General features: G+C 40.3%; 3 protein-coding genes across 4 annotated transcripts; 2 read left to right on the top strand and 1 right to left on the bottom strand.

The window, feature by feature from the left end:
- The first annotated feature begins 140 nt into the window (after positions 1-140).
- Positions 141-10,726, top strand: LOC137784600 (synaptic vesicle glycoprotein 2A-like). The gene is made up of 13 exons (XM_068575396.1): positions 141-306; positions 3,629-4,363; positions 4,781-4,961; positions 5,320-5,471; positions 5,915-6,048; positions 6,204-6,293; positions 6,703-6,810; positions 7,510-7,598; positions 7,692-7,856; positions 7,936-8,069; positions 9,074-9,280; positions 9,363-9,522; positions 10,515-10,726. The coding sequence occupies exons 2-13, from the start codon at positions 3,757-3,759 to the stop codon at positions 10,696-10,698; spliced, it is 2,211 nt and encodes a 736-aa protein (XP_068431497.1). The 5' UTR covers positions 141-306; positions 3,629-3,756; the 3' UTR covers positions 10,699-10,726.
- A 4,671-nt stretch (positions 10,727-15,397) lies between these two features.
- LOC137784429 (cathepsin S-like) lies at positions 15,398-18,914 on the bottom strand. The gene is made up of 8 exons (XM_068575057.1): positions 18,842-18,914; positions 17,078-17,206; positions 16,782-16,904; positions 16,437-16,586; positions 16,117-16,341; positions 15,858-16,023; positions 15,642-15,744; positions 15,398-15,497 (listed from the first exon to the last, which is right to left on the bottom strand). Exons 2-8 carry the CDS (start codon positions 17,195-17,197, stop codon positions 15,398-15,400), a joined length of 987 nt encoding a protein of 328 aa, XP_068431158.1. The 5' UTR covers positions 17,198-17,206; positions 18,842-18,914.
- A 1,778-nt stretch (positions 18,915-20,692) lies between these two features.
- Positions 20,693-25,849, top strand: LOC137784969 (leucine-rich repeat and immunoglobulin-like domain-containing nogo receptor-interacting protein 1). Of its 2 annotated transcripts, none has more exons than XM_068575971.1 (2): positions 20,693-21,044; positions 23,277-25,849. In XM_068575971.1, exon 2 carries the CDS (start codon positions 23,289-23,291, stop codon positions 25,113-25,115), a length of 1,827 nt encoding a protein of 608 aa, XP_068432072.1. In that variant the 5' UTR covers positions 20,693-21,044; positions 23,277-23,288; the 3' UTR covers positions 25,116-25,849. The 2 variants fall into 2 exon arrangements, with proteins under 2 accessions (XP_068432072.1, XP_068432071.1); XM_068575970.1 differs by having other exon boundaries at positions 23,258-25,848.
- Positions 25,850-26,306: the final 457 nt, after the last annotated feature.

The following is a 26,306-nucleotide window of genomic DNA, read 5'->3' as shown; positions in this document are numbered from 1 at the left end:
TGGGGAAATGAGAAAATGTGCGCAGAGTGTGTGCAGTTATGCGCCAAAATGCCTCAAGATACAAATGCGTTAATGTGCTCGTGCGCTCGTGAGGGTTTGCATGGGGGGAGGGGACCCCTGCACATCACCGTGTGCGTGTGTGCGTGTGCGTGTGTGTGAATGGAGTGGGCTTCTCTCCTCCTAACCGCACAGCATCATCACTCGGTTCACACCAACAGCCTCGTACGCATCATCATCATCTTCTTCCTCCTCCTCCTCCTCCTCACCATCTCCGGGTTGAAGAGGCACCACATCGCTGGAATTAAGGTGAGTTTGAATACAACGTTCTTCGTTTTCCAGCTTCGTGTACATATGTGTATCTTTGCGTGGAGACATCTTGAGTGAGACGGGCGTGTTTTCCAACCGTTCGCTCCTCGGCAATTAAGATGGATTTTGTGAATCGAGTCGATGGCCTATAATCTAATCCAAATCGTGACAAGCTTCTGGCAGTGCGATTTCTGAGAATTAGCACAGATGTCGGGATGCCAGCGAGCGGACAATCGGCTGCTAGTTGTGACAGATGTATGTTTTAATCCGGCCGTATTTGTGGGCTGTGTAAATTGGCCTGTTAGCGACATGGCCTTTTTTCTTCTTCTTCCTTAACATCAATGCTTTTAATGCTTTTGACTGAACACATAATTAATCACTGTTGAATTCACATTCTTACTCCCCCTTTCAGACAATTATGCTCCAAAAAAAAAAATTAAACTAAATCAGCCTCAATATGATAACCCTTTTAAAAATCAGCCCGCATGAGATATATTAGGAGAATGGTCGGTGTTATTTCTGTGGCGTTAGATGTTATCTTCAGGTGTCCAGATAAATCCAAACGCCACTTGATATTCAGATGTAAATCCCCCAGTGCTAATAAGCTTGCTTGGTCTTGCAAAAGAAATAGTAAACTGATGCAGATTGATTTTTGAATGAAGTAAAATTTTTTGAAGGAAATAAAGACAGAAAAAAATGAAAGGGTTGCTCACACCAGAGAGCAGTGTAATATCCATCTTCCTCATCCTCATCCTCATCCTAGTCTTCACTGACAGGACTGTGTGTTGTAGGCTGCAGGGGCCTAGATGCTGTCAACTTGACAACATAGACGAAAGGAGAAAAGTGGGTTTAAAGCCTTTGTTTGAGTTTGACATAGGACCTTCTTTACATTAGTTTCTGTATGAAAAGACATCAAAATGGAAATTATTTAGTGCATGTGTATTACTTGTTGCACTAAGGATTCAGTAGTGTGTGTAGCTGTCTGTCTGTCTGTCTGTCTGTCTGCTTTATCCTATACCCTTCCATCCATCCATCCATCCATCCATCCATCCATCCATCCATCCATCCATCTAATAGTCGTTAAGCACATTATTGAGTTTGTTGAGGTTAATTTAAATTACACTTCTACAGAGATTGATTATTTTACAATCATTTAATCCTTTGAAACGCTATGAACGTGCCTTGCTTTCTATATTGTGCAACTACTCTCCTGACTACGGGCCTGTAAGTGCTTGCATCCGGGGCCTTATTAGGTTAGTGTCCGACGGTTTAGCCTGGCTGACCAGGCCTGTGGGGTCCCTTTGATCTCTGCCAGTAAATCTGCTCATCATGCTGACAGTGAAGGATCTGTGATGATGTTTGAATCCAATTTAACATAAACAAATCAATATTAATCATCAATATATTGTGCATTGGCCAGGATAGGGATGCCGGTAAAGGTATAGTGTATATCATTATGAATATAAAACCACAACAACGAGGTGAACCATATCTTCTCTCATGTTTTTTTTTACAGCACTTTTTGTCTTTGTACCACAAAACAAACAATAATTTAATTTCACGTTGTGATAAACAAAGGCATTTGATGAACATCTAGCCTGCAAAACTCCCAGCTGCAGCTGTCACTGCGGACATGGATTTCATGTACTCCATATTTGTTTATGTTAATTTGGACCTTTCATCAACCTGCAGAGCAGTTTGTCCTTCTCTAATTGCATGTGGTGTGTTTTAAAGGCTCATGCTCATATTTCTAGGCGGAAAGTTATTTTAGTTTCCACTGTTTTTACTCCAAAAACATTTCAAATATATATCAATATAATAGGATTTAATATTTCATAATGTTTTGCTGCTAGGGAGTGGAGGAGGCGTTGAAGTAGCATTCATACTGTGAAGATACAATTTACAGAACATTAAAAATGAAAGAAATGAGAAACAAATTTAATACCAGAAAATTTCACAGGTTCCTTTTAGTGGCTGACCCCTGAACTCAGCATTTAGGAAACCCTGCCTCTGGCCCTGTTATACCTGGCAGATGTTTAAAGCCCTGTCAGCCCATTATTACCTGTCAGCCCTTGTTTCTGAAACAGGGGTCAAAGGGAGCGTAGCAGTGATGTCTCTCATTCTGCCTGTTGTTTCACTGCACTGCTAAATCAAAGGGACATTTTGTTTTTTCGCAAGGCGACGACCCAGCATCCTAATAAAACAGCATATGTGGGAATCACGAGTGAACGACACGAGTCAGTGCCTTTTTCTAAAGGAGATGTGGTGCTGCAGCAAACTGTTACAGTGGACATCAGTTTTCCGGCTTCTTTTTCTCAATTTCAAGCCTCATTTATTTTGGCACACAGCTCCTCTGCAGTCTTTTTGAATTAAGAAACGTGTGCGACGTACTTCTTCAATATTGTTCATGCATTTGTTTTCATTTAAATTATTTGAAAACATTGCATTTTAGTGCAGGATTTTGTGATCAGTCTTTAAAGGAATTAATGACGTGGTGATGATATGTATTATGGGAGGGCCTCATAAACAGTGATCTGTAAGGCCTTCTCTGATCCTTTGGAGTATTATATCAGTCACATTACAGTTGAGTCATGGTCACGTATACTATGGCTCTGCACCATGAAATTCTGCACCAAGAAACATCCATTCAAAATGCCATTCCAGGTCTTGATGTCTCGCCCTGTAATTACTTCTCAGGCTTGTCTGTGACTCAGCAGTGCACACATGCTGGGCAGATATGGAAATGCAACAGGTAAATTCTGGAAAGACGGCATTAAAGGCTTGGTTAAGGTGGTCTATGAAAAAAGTAGAATGATTGATTTAAAAAAAAAAAAAGGCGCATCTCCAACATAGAAACAGTACACCCGAAAGAGACACAAAACGACTACAAGCAAGAGATTTGGCCAATGCCTCATTTTTGTAGTATTGTCTTTGTGGTAGCCTTGTGTCTCCCTTTGGGTTTCTTTGTAGTCATTTTGTGTCTCTTAGCTCAAAATGGCTCCTCGTGGTTGCTGTTTTGCCTCTATTTGTTGTCACTTCAATTTAATTTTGTGTCACTTTGGGGTCATTTTGCGCACCCTTGCAGTAATTCTGTGTCTCTGTTTATTGACTTTTGTAAGAAAGAAATTGAATTTCATCAGTCAGACAGAAGCACAGGTCTGGAGGCCTAAGGGCTCAGGGTCCATTCAGGAATCCATCCAATGTAATGAGTCACCAGAAATGGGCACTGGTGCTTTTGAAGCCCATCTATTAAATGCCACTCTCCACTCCATGCAGAAATTAAAGTTATATAAGCTTGACCATTTCTCCATTTTCTCCACAGACATAAGACGAGCCTGTTGTCAGTCGAGTGACCACTCTTCAGCTCGTGAGGTGTACCCCTGAACATACTAAGGCTTCAGGTGGCCGCTCCATCTTTGAACACAACTGCATCTTCTGAACCTCTTTAAAATGGAGGACGGCTACCAAAACCGGACTGCCTTCATAAAAGGCGCCAAAGACATTGCCAAAGAAGTCAAACGGCAAGCATCTAAGAAGGTCGGCCGTTCAGTGGATCGGGTGACCGATGAGTACAGCAAGCGCTCCTACAACCGGTTTGAAGAGGATGATGATGATTACGCCCCTCAGGGGAGCCAGGACGGAGGCTATTACCGTGGAGACAGCCAGGCGGCCAACGACGATGAGGGCGGCCACAGTGACTCCACAGAGGGCCACGATGAAGATGATGAGATCTACGAGGGCGAGTACCAAGGAATTCCCCGGGCTGAGTCAGGCAAGGGCAGCCTAGCTGGAGGTCCGGGCTCGGTGACGGCCGGCGCTCAGCAGTTCACGGATGTCGGAGCGTCCGAGGCTGAGAGGAGGAAGGACCAGGAAGAGCTGGCTCAACAGTACGAGACCATTTTACAAGAGTGTGGCCATGGAAGGTTCCAGTGGGGCCTGTACTTTGTGCTGGGGCTGGCTCTCATGGCAGACGGCGTTGAGATCTTCGTGGTCGGGTTTGTCCTGCCAAGCGCTGAGAAGGACATGTGCCTGTCTGAACCGAACAAAAGCATGCTAGGTAAGATGCTTTTACAGTTTCTCCTTCTGTTGCGAGGTTCTGGTTTGGCTGTCACAATGTGTTTTCTGTTGCTGAAAGGATGAGGCTTTCTATTGACGTTTTTCTCACAGTCAACAAATCTCCAAAACCAATCTACAAACACGTATTGGCTGTGCTCTGGCTGTATATTTGCGACTGGTTTTCAAAGGTTTATGTCTTCTGGGGCTGAGAGACAAACTAACATATTGTTGGTTTTGGTGTTTTCATGAGATTTGTTGACCATAGAAAAGTAGTTTTCTGCTTGAGAGTCCAGCTGTCAGAGCAGAGTAAACATGAAGCTGAAAAGCCAATAATCTAACAGTAGGAGTTAAAAAAAAAAGGCCGGCAAGAGTTACTTTTGTTGCTGCAATAGTTTAACTTCCCTTGCTCTCTCCACAGGTCTCATTGTGTATTTTGGGATGATGGTTGGGGCTTTCCTCTGGGGGGCTTTGGCTGACCGGATAGGCCGTCGACAGTCTCTTCTCATCTCTCTCTCCATCAATAGTATCTTCTCCTTCTTCTCCTCCTTCGTTCAGGGCTACAGCACTTTTCTGTTTTGCCGACTCCTCTCAGGTGTTGGGTAAGTTGAAAACGGTGGTAATTTTTTTTCTCCCTTTTTAAAAAAAAATTCTGATCTGATTTGCTTCACTGTAGCATATGTTTCACTTTACAGGAAGTAAATGTCTACAGTTACAATGCAATTCCTCTATAGAGGAATGATTTAAGTATAGTCTATTCTTTCTACAGTTTAAAAGCTCATTTCTAACCAACAGAGGGACATTATGATTAGAAAACTTGTAATACATCAGAATATCAAATAGTACATGAGTACATTTAGCTCTTGGATTTTAGTACAAAATGCTTTTAATCTGTCAACCTCAGCTCTGTGTGCTCAAACTCTTAAACACAAGGACTCATTAGGTTTGTGATCTTTACAGGATTGGTGGCTCGATCCCCATCGTGTTTTCCTACTATTCTGAATTTCTGTCCCAAGAGAAGCGTGGCGAGCACCTCAGTTGGCTTTGCATGTTCTGGATGATTGGGGGAATATATGCATCTGCCATGGCGTGGGCTATAATCCCACATTATGGTAAGTAAAGTTTAGTAATTCTGCACTGTCCAAGCTAACTGATCGTCTTCATTTTGACACTTTAGTTCAACATTTCGGGGGAATAATAATACAGTCTTCCGACATGAGAATGTATCAATATTCTAATTCAACTCTCCCCCGGGAAGAGAATTGCACATTTCCCAAAATGAAGATGATTTCTGTATATTAAATATTTTTGCAGCAAAGCCAGTGTTCAGCGCTGAAGAAAAGTGCCCTGTGACCTCTGACTCCCCCTGAGGGAGGAAAAATATGAACATGGTCCATACAGTGTCACATCAAATTAAATACATTCCAGCCTGTGCGCTCTAAAGATTGATTGTCTGACCTTATCCGATACAGTTGTGACTCACATTTTTAAGGAAAAGCGAAAGCATATAAGGTGTGAGCTCATTTCTTTGTTTTGGTTGTTTTCGTCTTCTCAGGATGGAGTTTCCAGATGGGCTCGGCGTATCAGTTCCATAGCTGGCGTGTGTTTGTGCTGGTGTGCGCTTTTCCCTCTGTTGCCGCCATCGCTGCCCTCAGCGCCATGCCAGAGAGCCCACGCTTCTACTTAGAGGTTAGCAGATGTGCTCGTTGACAACAGTCTGACTGTGCCTCTCGTGTATGAGTCATTACAAATATGGAATATGTTGAGTGAAGAGTTTGAGTGAAGGAGAATGAATATTTACCAATATCATAGAGCGGTATGACGTTGACTTTTCTTTCAAACAGAATGGAAAACATGACGAAGGCTGGATGATTCTCAAGCAAGTTCACGACACTAACATGCGAGCAAAGGGACACCCCGAGAAGGTGTTTTCTGTGAGTATCTGTGACAAAATATTGTTTTTTTAAATCAGAGAGAGAGAGATATTTGGAATTACATGCAAAAATGGTCACTGCCTTTTTTTTGGAGTTGTCAAACTTCTGCAGTCAATGCAGCTTGAACTATTTTGACCTGGATAACAGGTGTAAGACTTCTTCAAACTAACAATTAGCTGAAAGGTGAGGCAAAGAAATCATGAAGAATTAGATTTTCATCCAAAATCTAAACAGGTCAGGTGTCAGGTGCATAGAAATAGTTTCCTTTTTACTCTGAAATTGTCACCGGTTTTATAAATAAGGTCTTCCTCTGTGATTTTCAGGAAGTCTTTTCAGAAATGCCAAATACAACCAAAACGTATTTCTTGAAATCCAGCTGAAGGGCTTGCTTGCATCTCTTTTATCCAAGGTCACCACAATTAAGACGGTGAAGCAGATGGATGAGTTGGTGGACATTGGCACCGATACTCCAGTCTGGCAACGCTACAGGATGAAGATTATCAGCCTCTCCCAACAGGTGAGTGAAGGAGATTTGATGTGATGCAGGCAGCTGTGGACCAAAACTGTGACTGAGTTTTAAAAGCATGAAATAAAACATCATTGCGATCTAATCTGAGATCACTGCTTATTTAAATACATATTCTTACAGTTATTGGACCACAGTATGAGGCTGTGGTCTTGTACAACGTGGGGCTTGCTGTAAATCGAATTTAGAGAAACAAAGTAAAACATTATTAAAACACATTTTATGTTTGTATTTCACAATTTAAGCTTGTGTTTTTTGTTTTTCATCATGTTGCGCGTTGTTGTAGCACCACGGCTCCAGGCAGAAACTTAATTTAAATTTGCATTCAGCCTACGTTCTGCCGCTCGCCTACACCCTCCATCTTCTTCTGACTCTGCTTCTGCACAACTAGCTGCTATGATAGTCCTCTCTTTTGATGTGGAAGATGTAATTTTAAGTGGAATTCAAGGACGATCCATGCAAAGATTGGTGGAAGGAGGAAATATTTGGGGAAACCAGCCATGTTGCATTCAAGTTTAACCTCCTGTTCATAAACTGAATTGCATTTTACTGCCCAGAATGACCGCTGGAGTCGTTAAATTGCAACTTGTGTCAAAATAACATAATTTCATCAGACAACTTAACTGAGAATAATCTTATGAGAAGTTTAAATCTGGTGTCAATCACTGTTTTCTTGTTCACACGTTGCAGATACGGAATAACATTGTTGCCTGCTTCAGCCCAGAATATAAACGGACGACTTTCATGCTCATGGCCGTTTGGTTCACCATGTCTTTCAGGTAAACTAGAGACTCATAAACCCTTTGCTATGTGGGGAATCTCGTTCACGTTTGGGGCATATTTCATCTTCCCTGACTCTCAAAACGTTGCAGCTACTACGGTCTGACGGTGTGGTTCCCAGACATGATCAAGTACATCCAGAAGCAGGAATATGAATCACGCACAAAGACCTTCACCAAGGAGCGAGTGGAGCACGTCACTTTTAACTTCACGCTGGAAAACCAAGTGCATCTCCAAGGACACTACTTCAATGACAAGTAAGTGTTTTGGGAGGTGAGGTAGTTTTACATTTCACCTCGACAGAGCAACGCTGAAAACCTGTGACCTGTTTCCCAGGTTCCTGAACCTGAAGATGAAGTCCATGGTGTTTGAGGACTCAGTGTTTGAGGAGTGCTACTTTGAGGACATCACCTCCATACACACCATCTTTAGAAACTGCACCTTCATTGCAAGTTTGTTCTACAACACAGGTAAATATGACCAGAAATCCTTTTGGTGTGTTCAGTATTGACATGCACAGTGGCCTATTGGTTTCTTGTTTCGTAATAGAGTCATTTGACACATTCTAAGTGTAAAGATATTGATAATTGCTGCTTAAAAGTGATGTAAAACACTTTCAGTAAAATGTTCTGAAGGATCTTTATAGACCACTTTTATTACACAGTTGCTTCAGGAAAAAACACTTATCATTTTAGAATAAATGTGGATTTTAAGTAGTTTTATTGCAGCCTGACGTAAAAACATAGAAAAGATAAAACACAGATGTTCGGCAGGACTGCAACCATGGTCATTTTCGGCTGCTAGTATCCCTGGGTTACGCTGCAGAGGACTGTTGCCCTAGCAACATAAACAAATCCAGACAGCAGAGTGATGCAATCAGCTGTGAAACAGCTGCATGATTACGAACACACAGATGTGAGGATGCGTTTGGTGGATAATCGGAACCGACGCTTCACATGCCAACTTGCTTTTCTTTCTTTCTTTGGCCTCTCTTTTTCAATGTGTCTCTCAGTCATGATAGCTCACTATATGTGGAGGGTTTTGTATATCAGTGTGTTACTGTACACAACAATGAACACGCGAGTGAAGGTTTGCTTTGGATCAATGTGTCAGTTTCTGCATGAGAAAACAGAGAAGCTCTGGAAACCCAACATAAACCGCGGCAGCAGCTTCTCCAGCAGCAGCGTCTCCTCATCCCCGAAGCCAACGATACTTTCTTTAATGGATGCTGTTGTCAAAAACATGAATTACATTTAGAAAACAGAGACATACACATTAAACTGTAAAAGCGAGGAGAACAAAAGTAGGATTAAAAAAAAATCTATCACCAGTGGTTACCATACAGTTTCATTCATGTAATTTAATTTCTTATGTATTCATACATTGAAGAGCACTAACACCTCTCTCTCTCTCTCTCTCTCTCTCTCTCTCTCTCTCTCTCTCTCTCTCTCTCTCTCTCTCTCTCTCTCATCAGATTTGTTCAAATACAGGTTTGTCAACTGTAAATTGCTCAACAGCACGTTCCTCCACAACAAGGAGGGCTGCATGCTGGACTTCAGCGACGACTTCAACAATGCCTACATGATATACTTTGTCAACTTCCTCGGCACGTTGGCGGTGTTGCCTGGCAACATCGTGTCGGCTCTATTAATGGACAAAATTGGGCGTTTGAGGATGCTGGGTAAGTGAAACCAATCACTGCAGATAATCCACTTATGGCCATTAAGGCTATGTAAGTCTGATTCCTCTGTCTCTCTGATCAGCGGGATCCAGCGTCATCTCTTGTGTCAGCTGTTTTTTCCTGATGTTCGGCAACAGTGAGTCAGGGATGATCGCCCTGTTGTGCCTGTTTGGTGGCATCAGCATCGCCTCGTGGAACGCCCTGGATGTGTTAACAGTGGAGCTTTACCCCTCGGATAAAAGGTAACGTGAGTTGCACCGACTCATTGCGGTTTGTCAGATGTTGATTCTCTCTTGAATTGATGAACTTGCGTGGTGTGAGAGGTGCAACTGTTGCTGTTGACGTGATGTGTCCTTTAAAAAGTTTCATGCCGGAACATGTCACCAGATTTGTAAGCATTTTGCAACTAAATGTACCAAAAGGATCAGCATAGACGCCATTCTTTTGTTATTGTTTGCTTTTTTTTTTTACTCAGGAGGGTACTTTTTTTATGCTGACTTTGACTTTGATTAGCTTTGGAAGCGCTGTAGGTGGATTTTATTACATTTGGACACAACCAGGCAAGTTGTTTCCCTCTGTAACCAGGCTTTGTGCTAAGCTAAGCTAACTGGCTCCAGCTACACATTTAACCAGACATCAAGTGGCATCAGTCTTATCATTTTAAATTACGACAAACAAGAGTGTTTGGCCAAAAGGTTGAACAAAAGTGTCAAAGGAAGAAATATATTGTAATAAAATTTAATTGGAACCAAGTCCATTTCATGTTTTATTGATCTCTGATTTATTTATGTAAAGCTAGAAACAAACCATTCATGACTCTGGTTGGATTATTATTTTCAAAAACATGTGTTTTAGTAAGGGCAGAACCAACATAATACATTAGGTTGGATGCCATTAGATTCTGCTTCACAGGAACACCTCTCATCTGAAGGCAAGTGCTGCGGATAGGAAGTCAGCCAGACGAGCTTCACGTTTACTGCTTGGAGAAGAATTCTTTGCTCTTTACGACAGCGATGGATGATGGTGTTGCTAGCGGGTTTCCGGCCAGAAGGGCCGAACGTGTTGTGGAGTCTGAAAGCGGAAATTACTTTACATTAAATGTTTTCAGGGAAAAAGAAAATGTACTGTTCAAATACAGTTGTCTAGCATACTGAGGCTGTGAACTTATGATCAGTACATTTAAAACTCCTCTTTGTGTCACTTGCTGAAACTTTTTTCCCCCTCTTGTTTTCAGGACCACAGCGTTTGGCTTCCTGAATGCCCTCTGTAAGCTAGCGGCCGTCCTGGGCATCAGCATTTTCCAGTCATTTGTCGGCATCACCAAGGCTGTGCCCATCATATTTGCTGCTGGCGCTCTGGCTGCAGGTAGCTTCCTTGCGACCAAGTTGCCTGAAACACGAGGCCAAGTGTTGCAGTAAATAAAATGAACAGAGAGGGGCAGCAGAGCGCAGCTGGAGTGTGTGTGTGTTTGACAACTAAGAGTCCGAACATCCCTGAGCTTCAGCGTTGCCCGTTACACACCAACAGAGCAGACTGCCATCCCCATTGTAAGCACAGAATCCTTTGAAATGTGGATTGCATCATTCAGAGTCCATACAGTGATTTAAGAAAAGAGCACACAGGCGTAGAAATAAATACTTGTGTCGCGATAACACAACTACGTCTGAACTTTCAGCTGCCCTGTCAGGTCCTAAAAACATATTTGTGTAGGTGTAACATGCACAAGGTGGTAAAGTAAAACGTGTGGGGTGCATATTTCTGGGGAGTTTTCTCTAACCGGCCCACACATCTACAACAATTGAGAAGACAGATATTGCAAATGAAGAGATGAGACTGCAGAATAAGCCATTTATGGGGGACGGTGAGAATATTTAGTCAATGTGGTTGGTTTTCAAATGTGAATGCAGTGGTTTTCTTTCTCGTCTGGCCTCAGTAAGTAACTCAGTAACTGGCTTCATTAACTGTCTTTCAGTGCTGCTTTTTCATCTGCTGCTTGTACAGTTACCTTTGCATTTCCACTCAGGCGGATGTCTCAGCGTTGGCAAAAAGCTTTTCTTTGAGAAAGATCTCCCAATGAATTTCAGGGTTAATACATATTTTCTCTAAGATTGGCCGTGAACCCTTGACCACCGGCTACTACTGAAGCCAGACCTGTTTCTACCAAATAATACGACAACATTCCAGTGAAGCTTGATTTACCCAGAAACAGATAATGCAATACATCCTTGGTCCTGCATGACTCCAGTCTACTCCTCAAAACACAAATCGGTGACGATGCATTTCACAGGATTCTCTCTTGTAAATAGGAATAGTTTGATCCAGCTCCTCCGTGTTCAGTGTTAAACTAATGTTTCCTCTCGCAGTTGTCGATCCATAAAGCTGCGGCAGTGTGATGTCTGCAACACAGGGACAGATTTTGGTCAAGTGCGTAATGTGAGGGCATATACTGTTGTGTAATATTTGCCTAACTAGTTGTGTGAGTGTGCATGTGTGTCTTTGTTACGTGAGACAAGAGAAAGTGTCAATTTCATGCAGAATCAGCGTAGCCACCTCGACCACATCTTACTGATCCAACAGCAGAATGTACGGAACAACGATCACACATTCATTTTAAAATAGTTCTCCAGCTCAGGTCTGTTGAAATGTTTCGGCCACGTTTCCAGATGGTATTATGTTTTAGCCCCACGCTACCAAATTATTGTCCATGCAGGATGGTTTTCTGATATTTCTGATTAATCCATCTTTTATGCACAGCTGTGTTAATTAGTCTTAATTTAAAAACAAGTCATTTGATTCAGTGTGAAAAGTTAATTTTTGATATTATAAACAGGAGTTTTGCAAAATAAGTTATTTTTGAACAGCTTGCAACCACATCTCTTTCTCAGCAGTTGGCTTTGTGTTCATAGAGAGTGAAAGCCCAGGAAAAAGGCAATTAAGTTGACCATGACAATATTTTTTATGTTATTTGTTTATCAATGTCACTTGGTTAAGTTTTTTTTTTTTCCTGTTTGGTCTAAAAACATACACCCAATGCGGCGTCCTTTCTTAAAATGGGGTAAATGCCCCTTAAAAGTCATGATGTAACTTCATTATACTCATAAGCACAAATTTAATGACACTAAAAGAATAATCATTAAAAAATAAAAAATAGTCCTAATGATCAGGCAGTGCTGCACAGAGGGAAAACAGATTGAAATCACTTGACTAATTTCATTTTAAGGGCTCCTGTTCCTGTCATTCTTTTGTGCATCTGTTTGTGTCAGACAAAGTGAAACGTTATCTCTCACCGTGTACCTGTGCGATCCTGCTTAAACTAAAAGTACACAAGACAACTGCCGATTTTGACTTTGATCTAAAATTGGATGCAATCACTTTAACAGAAAGCTACCATTATTTTTTACATATCACTACTTTGGTATAATTTCTCCAAAGGTGTGTGCATCAATATGTGTGCTGACAATCAGTGAGTGGGTGCTGCTGCTGCCCAGTAGAGTTTGTCGTTTGACCAAACGACATCCTTCGGATTACGTGCATGTGTCCATGTGTGAGATTGAGACTTTAGAAGAATATTTTGACATTTTGATAAGTACGCTTATTTACTTTTTTGCAACGAGTCAAATGAGAAGATTGATACCACTCTCATGTCGGTGCGTTAAGTATGTTGAAACCAGGAGGTGGTTAGATTAGCTTAGCATAAAGACTGGAAATGAAGGGATCGCTAGCCTGGCTCTCTTCAAAAGGCAACACCATTGTTGTTTTGTACAGATTAAATACAAATGTATATTAGTGACCTTTGTTGTTTTTAGTAGGGGAATGTGTTACCTTTGGATTAAGCCAGGCAAACAGTTTCCTTGTTTCCAGTCTGTATGCTAAGCTAACCTTCCTGTTTAGCACACCGGCATGAACGCAGTATGAATTTGATCTTGATAAAGGCCACAAGCCAAAACGTATTGGTCTAAACAATAAAGTTGTTCTATATTACAAGTGCTGCTGGAGTTTTGACCTCTTCAGTTTAACTTTCACAAAAAAAGCAAATGAGAACATTTCTCAAAATGTTGAACTTTTCCTTTAATGATGTCCAATCTCGATTGCATTCTGAGGATCAAATCTTTCTTTTGCGTATTTAATGACAAATGTGTTCTGTTTTGTTCATGTTGGAGAGACTGTGTGTGTGTGTGTGTGTGTGTGTGTGTGTGTGTGTGTGTGTGTGTTGACTAAATATTCTGTCACATATTTTTCTACTTTTTTCTGTTGCGATGTTTTCATCCCTGTGATGAATACAGCTCAGTTGGGGACCACGGAAAATATATTTACACTAAGAGAAGAAAATATATGCAGTGTATAATACAATGTGCTGTTCTTCATAATAGACTCGGGTGCTCTTTTGCTGATACAATTCAGTCTTTAAAACAAAATCCCATCCAAGATGGCCAGTCTCAGATTGTTCCATTTAGAAATACGGAAAAAAAGGATCACATCTTAATTTTGCAAAGACAACTTTGCACTCTAATCCTTCTGTATTCAACCAATCGTGACGCATGTTTGTATTGTGTTGTCTGACTACTTGGACGTCCTGTTTGCCAGCTGTTTTTGTCTAAAGCAAGAACTAGTGTTTTCATTGTTGTATGATGACAGATGTGTTGCTTGCAATGATTGTTCTTGATCAAAGTGGGGTTAAAATTGGTGACACTTGAGTTTGTTTTCTGAAAGTAAGCTAGTGGTGACTGTGTTCCTTGTTTACCCTGGACCAGGTAAATATAAATATAAGAGGTGGTAATTGTGCAATTATCTTGTCAGTGGTACAAGAAATGGCCGGAAAATGGCAATATAGGGAGGAATGTGCATAAATGAAGTACAAAAAGTACAATTTAACAAACTTGTATGTCCATGTTAGTCTGTTTTAAAAGAGGGAAGAGAGTTTCCCCAATTCTAAGGAAACAGGAAGTTAGTGTTCAAACCAAAGGGACCACAGTTTGTTATATCATCAAAAGAGCCCCCTCTTATCAAATTGAAGCTCCTGTCCAAAATGTAAGTTTACTATTCAATGTCCCTGTGTAGAAATTTGCATTCTATATCTATAAACTATCTGAAGGGTCACTGGTTTGAGTTTTATCCATAATGATGGCAGTGATACAGGATGTTAGCAAACACCAGCCTGAAGACTTCCCTTACGGTGGCAGTCTGACTGAGGACTTCATGGCATTATTTCTGTCTCAACTCTAAGAGCACATGGATCAGTTCTGAATAGTGAAAACAAATCTGCAAAGAACTGCAAGAAACCTTTCCCTACAGTTTTGACTGAAGGAATTTATGTTTGCCTTTTTCTTTTGTTTGACTCTGACCTGTTTAAAGAAAAGTACTCTAAATGTGAGTTAAATCTAAAAAGAAAAAAAAACAAATCTATGTACTTTGTGTAGAAACTAGTTGTTTGTACGTGCAAGTTTGGAATTTGTGGAACAAAAGAAGGAAAGCAATTCCCAAAAAAGTTAAATATGACAAAAAAAATCTATTGTGTGTTGTGTGTTTTGTAATTGAGGACTGAAAATCTTAGTAAATTCAGTATTTATTACTTCTGGTTATTGAGAGAGTCTGAAAAGGTGCTGTATTTATTTTATGTGAGAGTTGTTCATTATGCTGGGATTTGCACTTGTGCCAGTTATATGAAGCAAATGATAAATTATGGAAATAAAACTTAAGAAAACTAATGTCATGGTTTGCATTACACAGCATGAAGTCAACTTGCCTTCGATTTAGTTTCTTCAAAGCCAAGTGTCAAGAGAACTAACTTTGCAACAGTATACAAGCGTATAGAATAGATTATGCTTTGAATCAAGGGGTTATTGCAACTATTAGGTTTACGGCTTCAAATTAGTTGCACGGAAATTCCTTTGAGCAGGCTAAAGTTGAATATTTGTTTAGGTACAAATAAAGTCAAACATGCAGCTGGACATGCTTGCAGTTTCCCCTTTGTGAGGCATGTCACTCACAGGTTTATGATACACCAACAAAAAAAAGGTTATAAAAAAAAAAAGTAGCTAGTTGCAGTCAAATTGTACAAAAAGCCACCAGTAGCAAAGTTTAATATATATAGTCCCAACTACTGGTGAGAAATGTAGATCACATGATGGGGAAACAAGCATAGAGAGCGATGCCACACTGGTTGAATCTGTTGCGAGCCATCTTGACGTAGCCTTGGTCCCCGTATTTTACACCCCAACTACAGTGAAAGAAAATGAAAGTCATTAAACTTATCAATTAATAAGTTACTTGAGAAACCTTGACAGACAATCACTCGTAATCCAAAATTGACAATTTAAAAAAAAAAAAAAAAAAAAAAAAAAAAAAAAAAAAAATCCAGCACCTGTTTTTGATCAGCCAGTAGTCGTGCTGTCTCTCAGTGCCGTAGCCCACAGCCAGCACGCCATGGTTCACATTGTGGGTGCAGGTGTGGTCCCTGTACACACCTGTAGAACCACATACACACTTTGTAAAAACATTAAACTTGTGCATCATTAAAAAAAAAAAAAAAAAAACAACTATAAAATAAAGAGAAGAAAAGTATGAAGAAACCGCTCACCATGACGGTAGAAGACAAACTTCGGCCTGGACGCATCAATAGCTAAAGCAATGGGGCCCACGCTCGCCAGAGCTTCCCTCAATGCAATCTCGTCCCCCTCCGGTAAGAAGACGTAGCCCGAGCAGTTAGCAGCCCGGTGGCGCAAGTTATATTTGCATTGACCAGGCTGAGACAATAGGGATTTGCAGGGAGAGTTAAGTCAAGGTTTAACCACAGTAAACCGGAAATGTTAACACGCGCCTTTTTTTTTTTAGCTCACCAAGCCAATGTAGGGGTAGTCTGCATCAGAATCTATGCCTTGGTTTTTCATGACATACTGAAAGGCGTTTGACATGAAGCCACCGTTGCACCCGCTGTTGCCACATTTCACAGAACAATCCACCAGGTTTTGAGGACTGAGGGATAACAGGACACCTGTAGACTTCTTGAGTTGCCCTTCCAGAGCACCAACTGCACTGAAGGCCCAACAAGAGCCACAAGAACCCTAGAAGATGGAAGAGGTGCACATATGGACAGCATCGTCAGAGACAAGGCCTAATGTTCCATGTTAATGTACTCTTACTTTGGAGTTTAACTCACCTGCATTTTGACCTTAGTTACCAGGCCTTCATCCCTCCAGTCCAGTGACGTTGGTAGCGAAGTGTTGAGCCTGACAAAGTCTGAAGGACCCCTCTCCAGGGAAGGAGGAACAATGGTGCCCATCAGCTTGCCAGTTATCTCTTCAGTTGTCTACATAAGGAAGTTTGCTCTAAATTCCACATAAGTGTCAATTTGTCTGGGTAGGACAAATGTTTGTTGAAATACAAAACACTGTAGCCTATAACATTTTTTTAGAAAAAGGCTAATTCCACATGCATCATTTGATGGCTTTGAGGAGACAGTGGGATCACGTGAAACCACTGTATATGGGCGTAGTCCACTAACCAGATCTCCCAGGTGGTTCATTGCCAGCTCATAGCTGTGCAAGCCCAGAGAAGCTTCAAGGTTATGGCCAGCAATCATTTCCAAGTTCTCTTCCCATATCCGCCTGCGACCCAACTCCTCAATCTGAAACGCAGCATTAATATTAAACATGCAAGGGCCAAGTTATGATATGCACAATGCCTTCATGTAAAAGGAGAATAGTTTATTTGCAAAAAGACAAAAGAAAGTGACAAGAGGTACCACATTATAGTCAGATTACATTCTGAAGCCAGTTTGCTTGGAGCTACAAACTTTACCTGGTGAGGATATACTTTATCATGCAGCTTCTTCCATAGCAGCCAGTGTTGATCCCGTTCTGAATGAATGGCGGCTGCTGCAAAGCCACAAGCAACAGTGAGCAGCAGGCTCCAAAACATCTCTGAATTCTGGAAAACAAGAACTTGTCATTGAAACAGTGATAAATAAATGTTTATATTGTGTCCTACATCAGCCTTATGGCCTGGCTCAGACTTTGATTGGACAGCAGCCGCTGCTTGAAACACAGCAAGCTGATACCAATTAACATTTAGAAACAGTGGAAATAAAACCCGCCTAAAGTTATGCTATCACAAAGTGATATGTGTATATTTGTACATGCATGGAAATCGGCAAGGGCTTATTGCGAGTGTTTTTTTTTGTTCAGGCAAAAGTTGATTAAAATTATATACTGGCTATTTCCAATCAATAGATGTAGATTCAGTTTGACAAATTTACAGGTAGAGGATGCTATACAGACCCACTTCTTATTTGACTGTATACTATGCCATTATTGGAAGGAAAAACATCCTCAGTTACCAAAGTGAGTTATCCTCATTTAATGACAGAGACTCTAAAATATGACCAACCTGAGGAGACAACTAGGGGGAAATCCACCCCGAAGTTCCAAATATGTATGCATCATCATGCTCACTGCATGCTTACAAAAAATAAACTACCAAACACTTATATTGCCACTTGGGGGCATCAGAGACAAGTTGTAAAGACAACATCGACAATATCGCTCTCAAATTGATAGTCGAATTCATAGTAAAAAAGTTGCTTATATTTACACACTTACGGAGCAACATTGTTGTTCATCTGGAGCCTTATTTATGACAAATGTAAATCCAATAGTCACTCTCCTTTAGCTCTGAATTTGTTCTGAATTTGATCTGAATCCAGCTGGTAAATGCTTCAGCAATGGCCACTACATTCATGGCAAAAAAACACCATTTGCCATAACACTGAAAGTTTTTATCACTCGACCGTACATCATCTAATCTTCACCATATTTAATAACATCCAGACCTTGAAGACATCTATATGACCATTTGGAATCATAGTTATAGCGCCACCTTGTGGCAATAGGAAGTTACATCCTTTGCCTCACAGTATAATGAGATCCCTTTAATGTTTTGTCAGAAAAGCCTTAAGACGTTGATAAAGCTTAATTGTGAGAATTGTAAGAATTTGTTGAAGAGCAGCAATATGGCAGCTCTGCGAATTTTGATCATTAACCCTCCTTATGATTCCAATAGATTTGTTTATTTTTCTACTAAAGTCAATATGTTTACTCCAACTTAAACTTTCATCAATATTAATTCCTAGAAATGTCGTAGATGACACTTGAGGCATCTCAAGAGATTCAATTTTAATTTTAGTTAAATTCTTGCCACTGAAAATAATAAAATTAGATTTTTTAATATATAAAGATTATTTAATTTGAACTATATAGCATAGGCAGTTAAACCAGCATTAGCTTCCATAATCAGAGAATTGAAATTGGAATGAGAGAGAACTAGGGTTATATCATCTGCAAACATAATCGGAAAAACACTTTTTGACATGTTGGACAAATCATTAATATATATTAGGAATAATAATGGACCAAGAATGGACCCCTGTTGATGTGTAAAATAATCAATGTCATCATGTCAACAAACGAGAAACGGAAGTAATTCCGCCTGTTCCGTAAACTGCTGGCTACCCAGCACGATTTGACATAAAAAGAGACCACTTAACGTCACATAAAAACAGCTTACGTCTCGCGTTAGTTCTATCTTGTCTGGACTGCGGCCAGTTGAATCTTTCACCACCACGACTTTCTCCCGGTGGATGTTCATTCCTACACACACAGCTGGCAATGTCCTGGATTTTAATGTTGGTCAGGAGTGGTGTGTGGTGTGTGGGAGCGTCTTCTCCTCGGTATGGTACATTGGGAGGCCCTTGCGGGCTCAGCCTGTCTATCTTCACTATGCCCCCCCGTTGCTCTCTCCCCTCTTTTTCAGTTATCTCTCCACTATACTAATACAAAAGAGATAATTACCCTGAGACATCACAGCAGTCACTACTACAAACACTATATACAGGAGGATATACTGCAATTAGGAGCTTTAATTTGGCTGAGGCTGTAATTGGCGTTCTTCACTGATTTTCTCTTCCGGGGTTGGGCAGAGATTCGCTGATGACCGCAGGTTCCCTGAGGTACCAGATGGTGAGTTCCTGACTCAGCAGTAGCTCTTCTTCTGTGGTGATCAAGCACCTTTTGTGTCCACACACATCTCATAGTCCTGCACCTGAGCGGAGACGCAGCCAGATAAGAAATTTCAATAATAAACAATACCATGTTGCCCAGATTAATTTACTCCAAATGTTTGATAGACCTGAGATCATATCTGATATATTTAAATGTTTAAATGTTACTGCACATCTTAGGTCAGCAGATACAGTACGTTACAAAACACATGTCATAATATTATAAGAGAATAGGATCACAACAAATGGGTGAAAATGGGTACTATATATATTTGTATACTTACATGGATTGCACTCGATTACAGTGAATATTTGGAAATTAGTTAGTGAGTAAAATCTACAATATCTCACCCTGCAATTTGCTATAAAATGACTTTGATACTTCGTCTAGCAACCAGCATTTTCTGTGACTGCACAGTTGAATCAGATTTAAGGTTTTAGATTTCAGTTGATGATTATAGTTTCTAGTTTTCAGATTTCATGTCAGACCTGCAGACACACATTCACAGACTTAATGTACGTCCTCACGTCATAGCTCTTTGCATCCACCTGCAGACACACATTCACAGACTTAATGTACGTCCTCACATCATAGCTCTTTGCATCTACTTTTCTCTGCCTGGTCCCCAATTTCAGCCTGTGCATTAGACACATGACATGTAACTAAGTGAGACTACTGAAACCTGGAGCTTATCTCCCTCTTTAGGATGCTAAAACACGTTTGCATATTTTTAGCTTCAAGTTTATATAAACCTTTTGAAATCCTATTTTTGTATTCTTTTCACAGGACATTTTCAGTTTCAGAGTGAACAAGCAGAGCTCAGAGTCTGATGTGAACGCTGAACGTTGATAGTTGGGAGTTAATTCATCATGTTGAGCCGTGGTCAGCGTTAAGATGAGTTTTTAAAATGTTTACAATGAGGTAATATGTGGAAATTCCACTTGGTCCCAATGGCACATTGGATTCAGGACATATTCAGTCACTTAAGATGTGACTGAATATTGTTTGAGCTTTGTTATGAATAATTGTTGCAGCGTAATATTACATTTTAAAAATCTGAATACTGACAAGATCTTAACAGTTGGTCACATTGTCACCCAACATCCCCCTCTAGGTCAGTTGAAGTGTCTTTACCATACTTTGAAATGGCTCTGACAGACCAGAGCTGAGAAGACATTCTTTTATTACTTCGTGGCAAAGATGAAATTCATTCCCATCTGGTGTTTGTGCCTAAATCTGTGCATTTGGCTGACCTGTGTGCTTGCCTCCTGTTATCCAGTGCAGTGTGTTGGATGCGTTCCAGGAGCTAGTGTATATAATCCCCCAGCATGCACCAAGCACCCACGCCTCCAGAAGCAGGTTGTTGTTGCCATGAGGACAGCGAAGCAACAGGGAAACCGATTCCGCAGCAACGCACTTCTTCAGGAGTTGAATGTTTCAGAATGGGAGGATGAAGCTTTCTTGTTATGATATGTCTGTCTATTTCTCTCACATTGCAGGTTTCATCTGGATTTATTTCTGAGTAACAAAAGCTTTGGAAGATGTACTCTGCTCTTTTAAATCCTCTGTCTTTATGCCAATCGTTTATCCAGGGAGAATTTCAGAAAAACCCACTTGCAAATACGTTCTTGTTTTATTTTGGAATTTTTTACAACCTAACTGTGAAAATGGAGCCATCACGATGAGAAGCCCTCCAGACTGAAGACTCGGTGAGTTACAATACTTGATTTTCTTCTGCTTTTTTCCCCCCCACACAATCACTGGTATTGTTAGCCATTTATAATACCATCCACTGTATTTGAGCCCTTGAAGCTCTGGCATATAACTGTGATTTCAACTCTGCACACTGTTTTCACTCGTGAGCGTGTGCACTCCCAGAGGAGTTCAGAGGAGATGGAGGAGTCACCATCACTCGGTGCTCTGGGAGACGCTGCCATCACCAGCAGTCAGACTATACAGTATTCCCCAGCTCCCAACTCATTACTGTGTGTCGAGAGAAAATTACCACCTTAAAAATAGGATGTCAAACACAGTAAGAGATAGTTTTGTCGCTAATGTGTATGTATATATACACACACACACACACACACACACACACACACACACACACACACACACACACACACACACACACACACACACACACACACACACACACACACACACACACACACACACATATAACATATAAGCACAACATTTTTCAAAGTTGACCAGCAATCAATCTAAATTCCCTTTTCTTGAGTAAACATGCTTCTTACATATTTTACATTAAGAAACACACCTTTCTGCAAACTTCATTGATTAGATACATCGGTCTGCAGTTTTTCGCTCTTCTCACGTGTTCTATCGTGTTGCGTCGTTCAGCACAACAACATGTGCAGAGATCTGAGGGCGGTATCACACCTTGTTTTCCCCAGCACGCTGTTGGCAATCTAGACGTGTTTCAGCAAGTCACACTTTTTTTGATGAGCTGATTCCTTCTACATGCATGTAGTCGGTTTGCTACCGTGTATTCTTGTTTCCTAGTTAAAAGTAATGATGCCTGTTTAAATGTTCGAATAACATGTCAATATAAAATGTTGCCTTTTGGAGTTATTATGTGATTAATGACAGCTCGGCAATTTGTCTCCAGTTAAAATGTCTCCAGTTAAAATGAATCTTCAAGTAGTGTTATAAAACCATTGACTCTGGACAACGTGTCCATAAATTCTTTGCTTTTTCTGCACCCTAGTGGTGAGTTTTGCAATGGTCACATAAAAAGAGATCCTTGGATGATCTGTGGTAACCTCAATTATTTGGGGAAACAATAAGAAAATACCTTATAAATTCATGTAAACTTTACAATTTTGTTTTGCTTTTTGCTGCAGCCAAACATTGTTGTGTGGTGCTTAGAAGAGACACAATCTGTTCTAATTTTGGTTATATGAGGTTAGGATTTTAGGACAATTAATTGTGAATTAAGACTTTTATAAGTTGTAGATCTACCAATTGTGATCATATTTGTATTACTCGGGTATACACTACCAATATGCAAAAGGTAAAAAAAAAAAATAGAAAAGAGGGAAGCAATATTATCTCTTGAGCTTAAAAAATCCTTTTTAGGATGTATTTTTTTGCTCATGTAAAACCAAATCTATATGCTACATTATCGTACATTACATATACACCTATTAAATAGATTCTCCATGTCCTAAAATGTTAACATAAATGGTCTTTTCATCTTGCAGTCTACTTTCACACTTACCACAGTATCAAAAATAGACTAAATATTAAATGTTAAATGTAATAAATGCCAAGGAGTATGTGTTTCTCTGGCATTAATTTGTCTGGAGAGAGAGCATTATCATAGTTGAGAACAGATAATTGAGCGGTCATGCCTCATCTAGTGCAGGTTTACTCTTTCTCCCTATTAATGCTTTCAAACGCTGTTAATAAAACAAAAACAGTGAGCAGCCTTTAGACAACCTGTTCTTGTTTGCATATGTTTTGTTTTTTTTAAATTGACTGAAGATGTGTGGGCCTCTGGGGTGCCAACACCTTCTTTCAAGTGTATCTTATCACTGCAGAGAATATCAACCTCAGCATGGGGGTTCATCCTTGACATTTGGAAACAGAATGTGTACTTAATAATCTAAACTCTCACTAGCTGTGGAAAGCTTTCAACTGTCTTTGATGGTGGCCAGTGACTAACTGAGCAAGAAAGAAAGCAAGAAAACTTTATTCACATGATACTTTGAAAATAGAAGTTGCAAAATTCTTCACAGAAGGAAGAAAAGGTAAGAGAGGGAGATAAAAGAGATAGAGAGAAGAAGCAGCCACACCTTCACACTACCAGTTGTCTTGTATTTATGTGTTGCAGAAAGTCATATACCCCCCATTTCTACTGATTTAATGTCCATAATTCTCACTCCTTTCTCAGCCGTGTCTCTCACATGCAGGAAGCCAACCAGATGTTTGAGGGGATTGGCGTCCACCAGTGGCTGTGCTGTGGAGCTATCTACCTGTTGGCAGCAAGGGTGGCATTGTCGTCCGAAACTCGTCGGCCGTGTCCACAGTCATGCCGCTGCAACGCCGCGCTGCAGGAGCTGAACTGCTCCAATGGCCAACTTACCACAGTGCCCGACAATCTCCCGCAAAACACAAAACTACTAAACCTAACGCATAATAAGATCAGGACTCTGGTGCAGCAGCAGTTCCAGAGATTGCCACAACTTTTAGACTTGGATTTGAGTGACAATATAATGTCAATAATTGAAGTGGAAGCATTTCTCGGCTTGGAAAGCCTGATTACTCTGCGTCTTGCTCGTAACCACCTGAAGATTATTCCTGTCGGAGTGTTTTCTGGTTTGCCAAAACTAAAGTTACTGGACATAAGCAGCAATGAGATCCTTGTTTTTCTCGATTTTACTTTCCGTGATCTAACTTCCCTGCAGTTTATTAAAGCTGCAGATAATGACTTAGTTTTTATTTCTCATCAAGCTTTCACTGGCTTAATTAGTCTGCAAGAGTTGCGCCTTGATGGCTGCAACCTCACTGCTGTGCCGACAGAGGCGCTCACACAGCTCAGTGGGTTAAGAAGTCTGTATTTTCACCAGCTGGGCATCGGCACGCTGCAAAACTACTCGTTCCGTCGACTAGAGCGTCTCAAGGAACTTGTCATTACTCGTTGGCGTTGGCTGGAGACCCTGTCAGGAAACAGTCTCTTTGGCCTAAATCTTACATCACTAACCATTAAACACTGCAACCTCAAAGCGGTCCCCTACATCCCTTTACATCATCTTGTATATCTTGTGTACCTTGACCTTTCTTTTAACCCAATCACCGACATTGATGGGAACCTGTTTGGAGACTTGCTCCGGCTCCAAGAGCTCCATCTGGTAGGCGGCTCATTGGCACGAATCGAAATCGGAGCCTTTAAGGGTTTGGCTCATTTCAAATTGCTTAATGTATCTAGAAATCTTCTCACCACACTTGAGGTGGGAGCTTTCCATTCAGTGAACACTCTAAAAACTCTTGGACTTGATAACAACCCACTAACATGTGACTGCCGTCTGCTGTGGGTGGTGCCGAGGCGACTATATCTGGACTTTGGTGGAAATCCACCGACTTGCACTACCTCAGTTCAGTCGCAGGAACGGTATTTTCTAGATTTTACTGAATCTGAGCTACCAGGCCTGCTCACATGTCGGCACCCTCGTATTCTAAACCGCAAACCTAGAGAAGTGAAAGTAGATCAAGGACACACAGTGGTTGTTTATTGCATTGCAGAAGGTGACCCTTTGCCATCTCTCACCTGGATAAGCCCACAGCTTAAACCTCTATCTCCCTTTGGTAGAATACGAGCTCTCTCTAATGGCTCTCTGGAGGTTCGCTATGCTCAAGCTCAAGACAGTGGGGCTTATCTCTGTGTGGCATCTAATGCGGCAGGAAATGACAGCCTGCCCATCAGCCTTCATGTCCGAGCCTTTCCCTCATCCGCTAAAAAACACTTTCGTCTTAAAGGTTGGTTTTCCTTTCCGTCTGCTTCTCCAGGTGTGAACGAAAATCAGAGTGTTCCATTTGATGTCAAGACATTACTGATAGCTGCAACCATTGGATTTCTTTCATTTTTCAGCTCTGTCAGTGTTTGTTTCATCTTCATGTTCTTCTGGAGTAAGAGTAAAGGCCAATTAAAGCACACAGCCACGATAGCATACGTCCCGCGACGCACCGCGCCATCTAACGGAGGGAAAGGCAACTATATGGAGACAAGCAGGTTTACCATGAAACTAATATAATTCAGTAAAACCTTTATTTTATTTGGTATGACTTGGTCCATTCAAATGTAAAACGTTTAATTAAATTTCCATCGACAGAATTAACGTAATTTTCGAGCATGTAAACTTCTTTCCAGCAGATACTGACTTTTGATTAATTCCTATACATAAGCATGTAAGCTAGAACCCATATTGTGCAAAAGTTAAGACAAGACATACACTAAATTGTGCTCGTATTAGCCTTTTAAGGACATACATAGAATTTAAGTTACAGTTCAGGAACATCTAAACTAGCAGGGAGCATCATTAATAAGTTATTTTTTTCATTTCTGTCAACCTCCACTATAACAAACCCTAAATGTAAAGCAACTACAGTATGCCATATTTAATTAGCATAATGCATGTAACATGAAGAGATGTAAATTATTCAGTTATTGCGTATTGCTTCTGCCTTTGTTCATGTGTATATGGAAACAATTTAATAATGTGTTTGTTTTGTACATTTAGTTTTAAATAGTTGATTTTTAAATATAAATAATTACCTCAGATAGTAACCTTATATTAAGGTTAATGTACACAATATTTGCATATAGCATGCCATTTATATTTAATTTGATTAGATGTTGTTTGCTAAAACACTAATATTGCCACTTACTGCTGTACTTATTATTTAATGGATGTGGAGAATGTGTGTTTTTATTAAATTCCCCAATAAAGCTCTCTGTTGGTTTTCTTTCTATAAGTAACATCAAATAAAATTGTGCTTTTAAAAACTTTGTTTGTTGTGCTTTTTCAGTGGTTCTGGGTCCAACATGTACATAGAAGCATTAGTTTCAGTAAGCATCATTTGTTTTGTAAATTCTTAAATAAATTATTTTAACACTAACTTAATAATATCAATAGTATACGTTAAAGACAAGCACATACACAGTTTATATCTTTTTTTTTTAACATGAATTCCTGTTGAATTGAGCGGATGACCAACAGATGAAGAAATCCATCCAAATGATGTTATTGCAAAGACAATTTATTAACTCTCCACTGGTTTCTATGACAACAGTATCAAACTTAATAATTTAAGGATTTATATTTCCTCTATGCAACACAGGGTTGTGCGACAAATATCATCTTGCATGTATATTATATTTATATCAAACAGATACACATATTTTAGCATCTATATTTTGAACACAACTTCGTATTCTTCGACCC

This window comes from Clinocottus analis, unplaced genomic scaffold (assembly GCF_023055335.1).
Source record: "Clinocottus analis isolate CAN_PGR_092001 unplaced genomic scaffold, fCliAna1.0.p SCAF_14, whole genome shotgun sequence".
Taxonomy (NCBI): domain Eukaryota; kingdom Metazoa; phylum Chordata; class Actinopteri; order Perciformes; family Cottidae; genus Clinocottus; species Clinocottus analis.
This window is presented reverse-complemented; position numbering and strand designations above follow the sequence as displayed.

Bases quoted from the DNA above. Each gene is read 5' to 3' on its own strand.
- LOC137784969 (XM_068575970.1), top strand. From the start codon at position 23,271: ATGCAGGAAGCCAACCAGATGTTTGAGGGGATTGGCGTCCACCAGTGG.
- LOC137784600 (XM_068575396.1), top strand. From the start codon at position 3,757: ATGGAGGACGGCTACCAAAACCGGACTGCCTTCATAAAAGGCGCCAAA. The intron at 4,962-5,319 runs GTAAGTTGAAAA...TGATCTTTACAG, and splicing joins CGACTCCTCTCAGGTGTTGG to GATTGGTGGCTCGATCCCCA. The intron at 7,599-7,691 runs GTAAACTAGAGA...AAAACGTTGCAG, and splicing joins TGGTTCACCATGTCTTTCAG to CTACTACGGTCTGACGGTGT.
- LOC137784429 (XM_068575057.1), bottom strand. From the start codon at position 17,197: ATGTTTTGGAGCCTGCTGCTCACTGTTGCTTGTGGCTTTGCAGCAGCC. The intron at 16,587-16,781 runs GTTAGTGGACTA...TTCCTTATGTAG, and splicing joins TGAACCACCTGGGAGATCTG to ACAACTGAAGAGATAACTGG. The intron at 16,024-16,116 runs GTGAGCTAAAAA...CTATTGTCTCAG, and splicing joins ACTACCCCTACATTGGCTTG to CCTGGTCAATGCAAATATAA.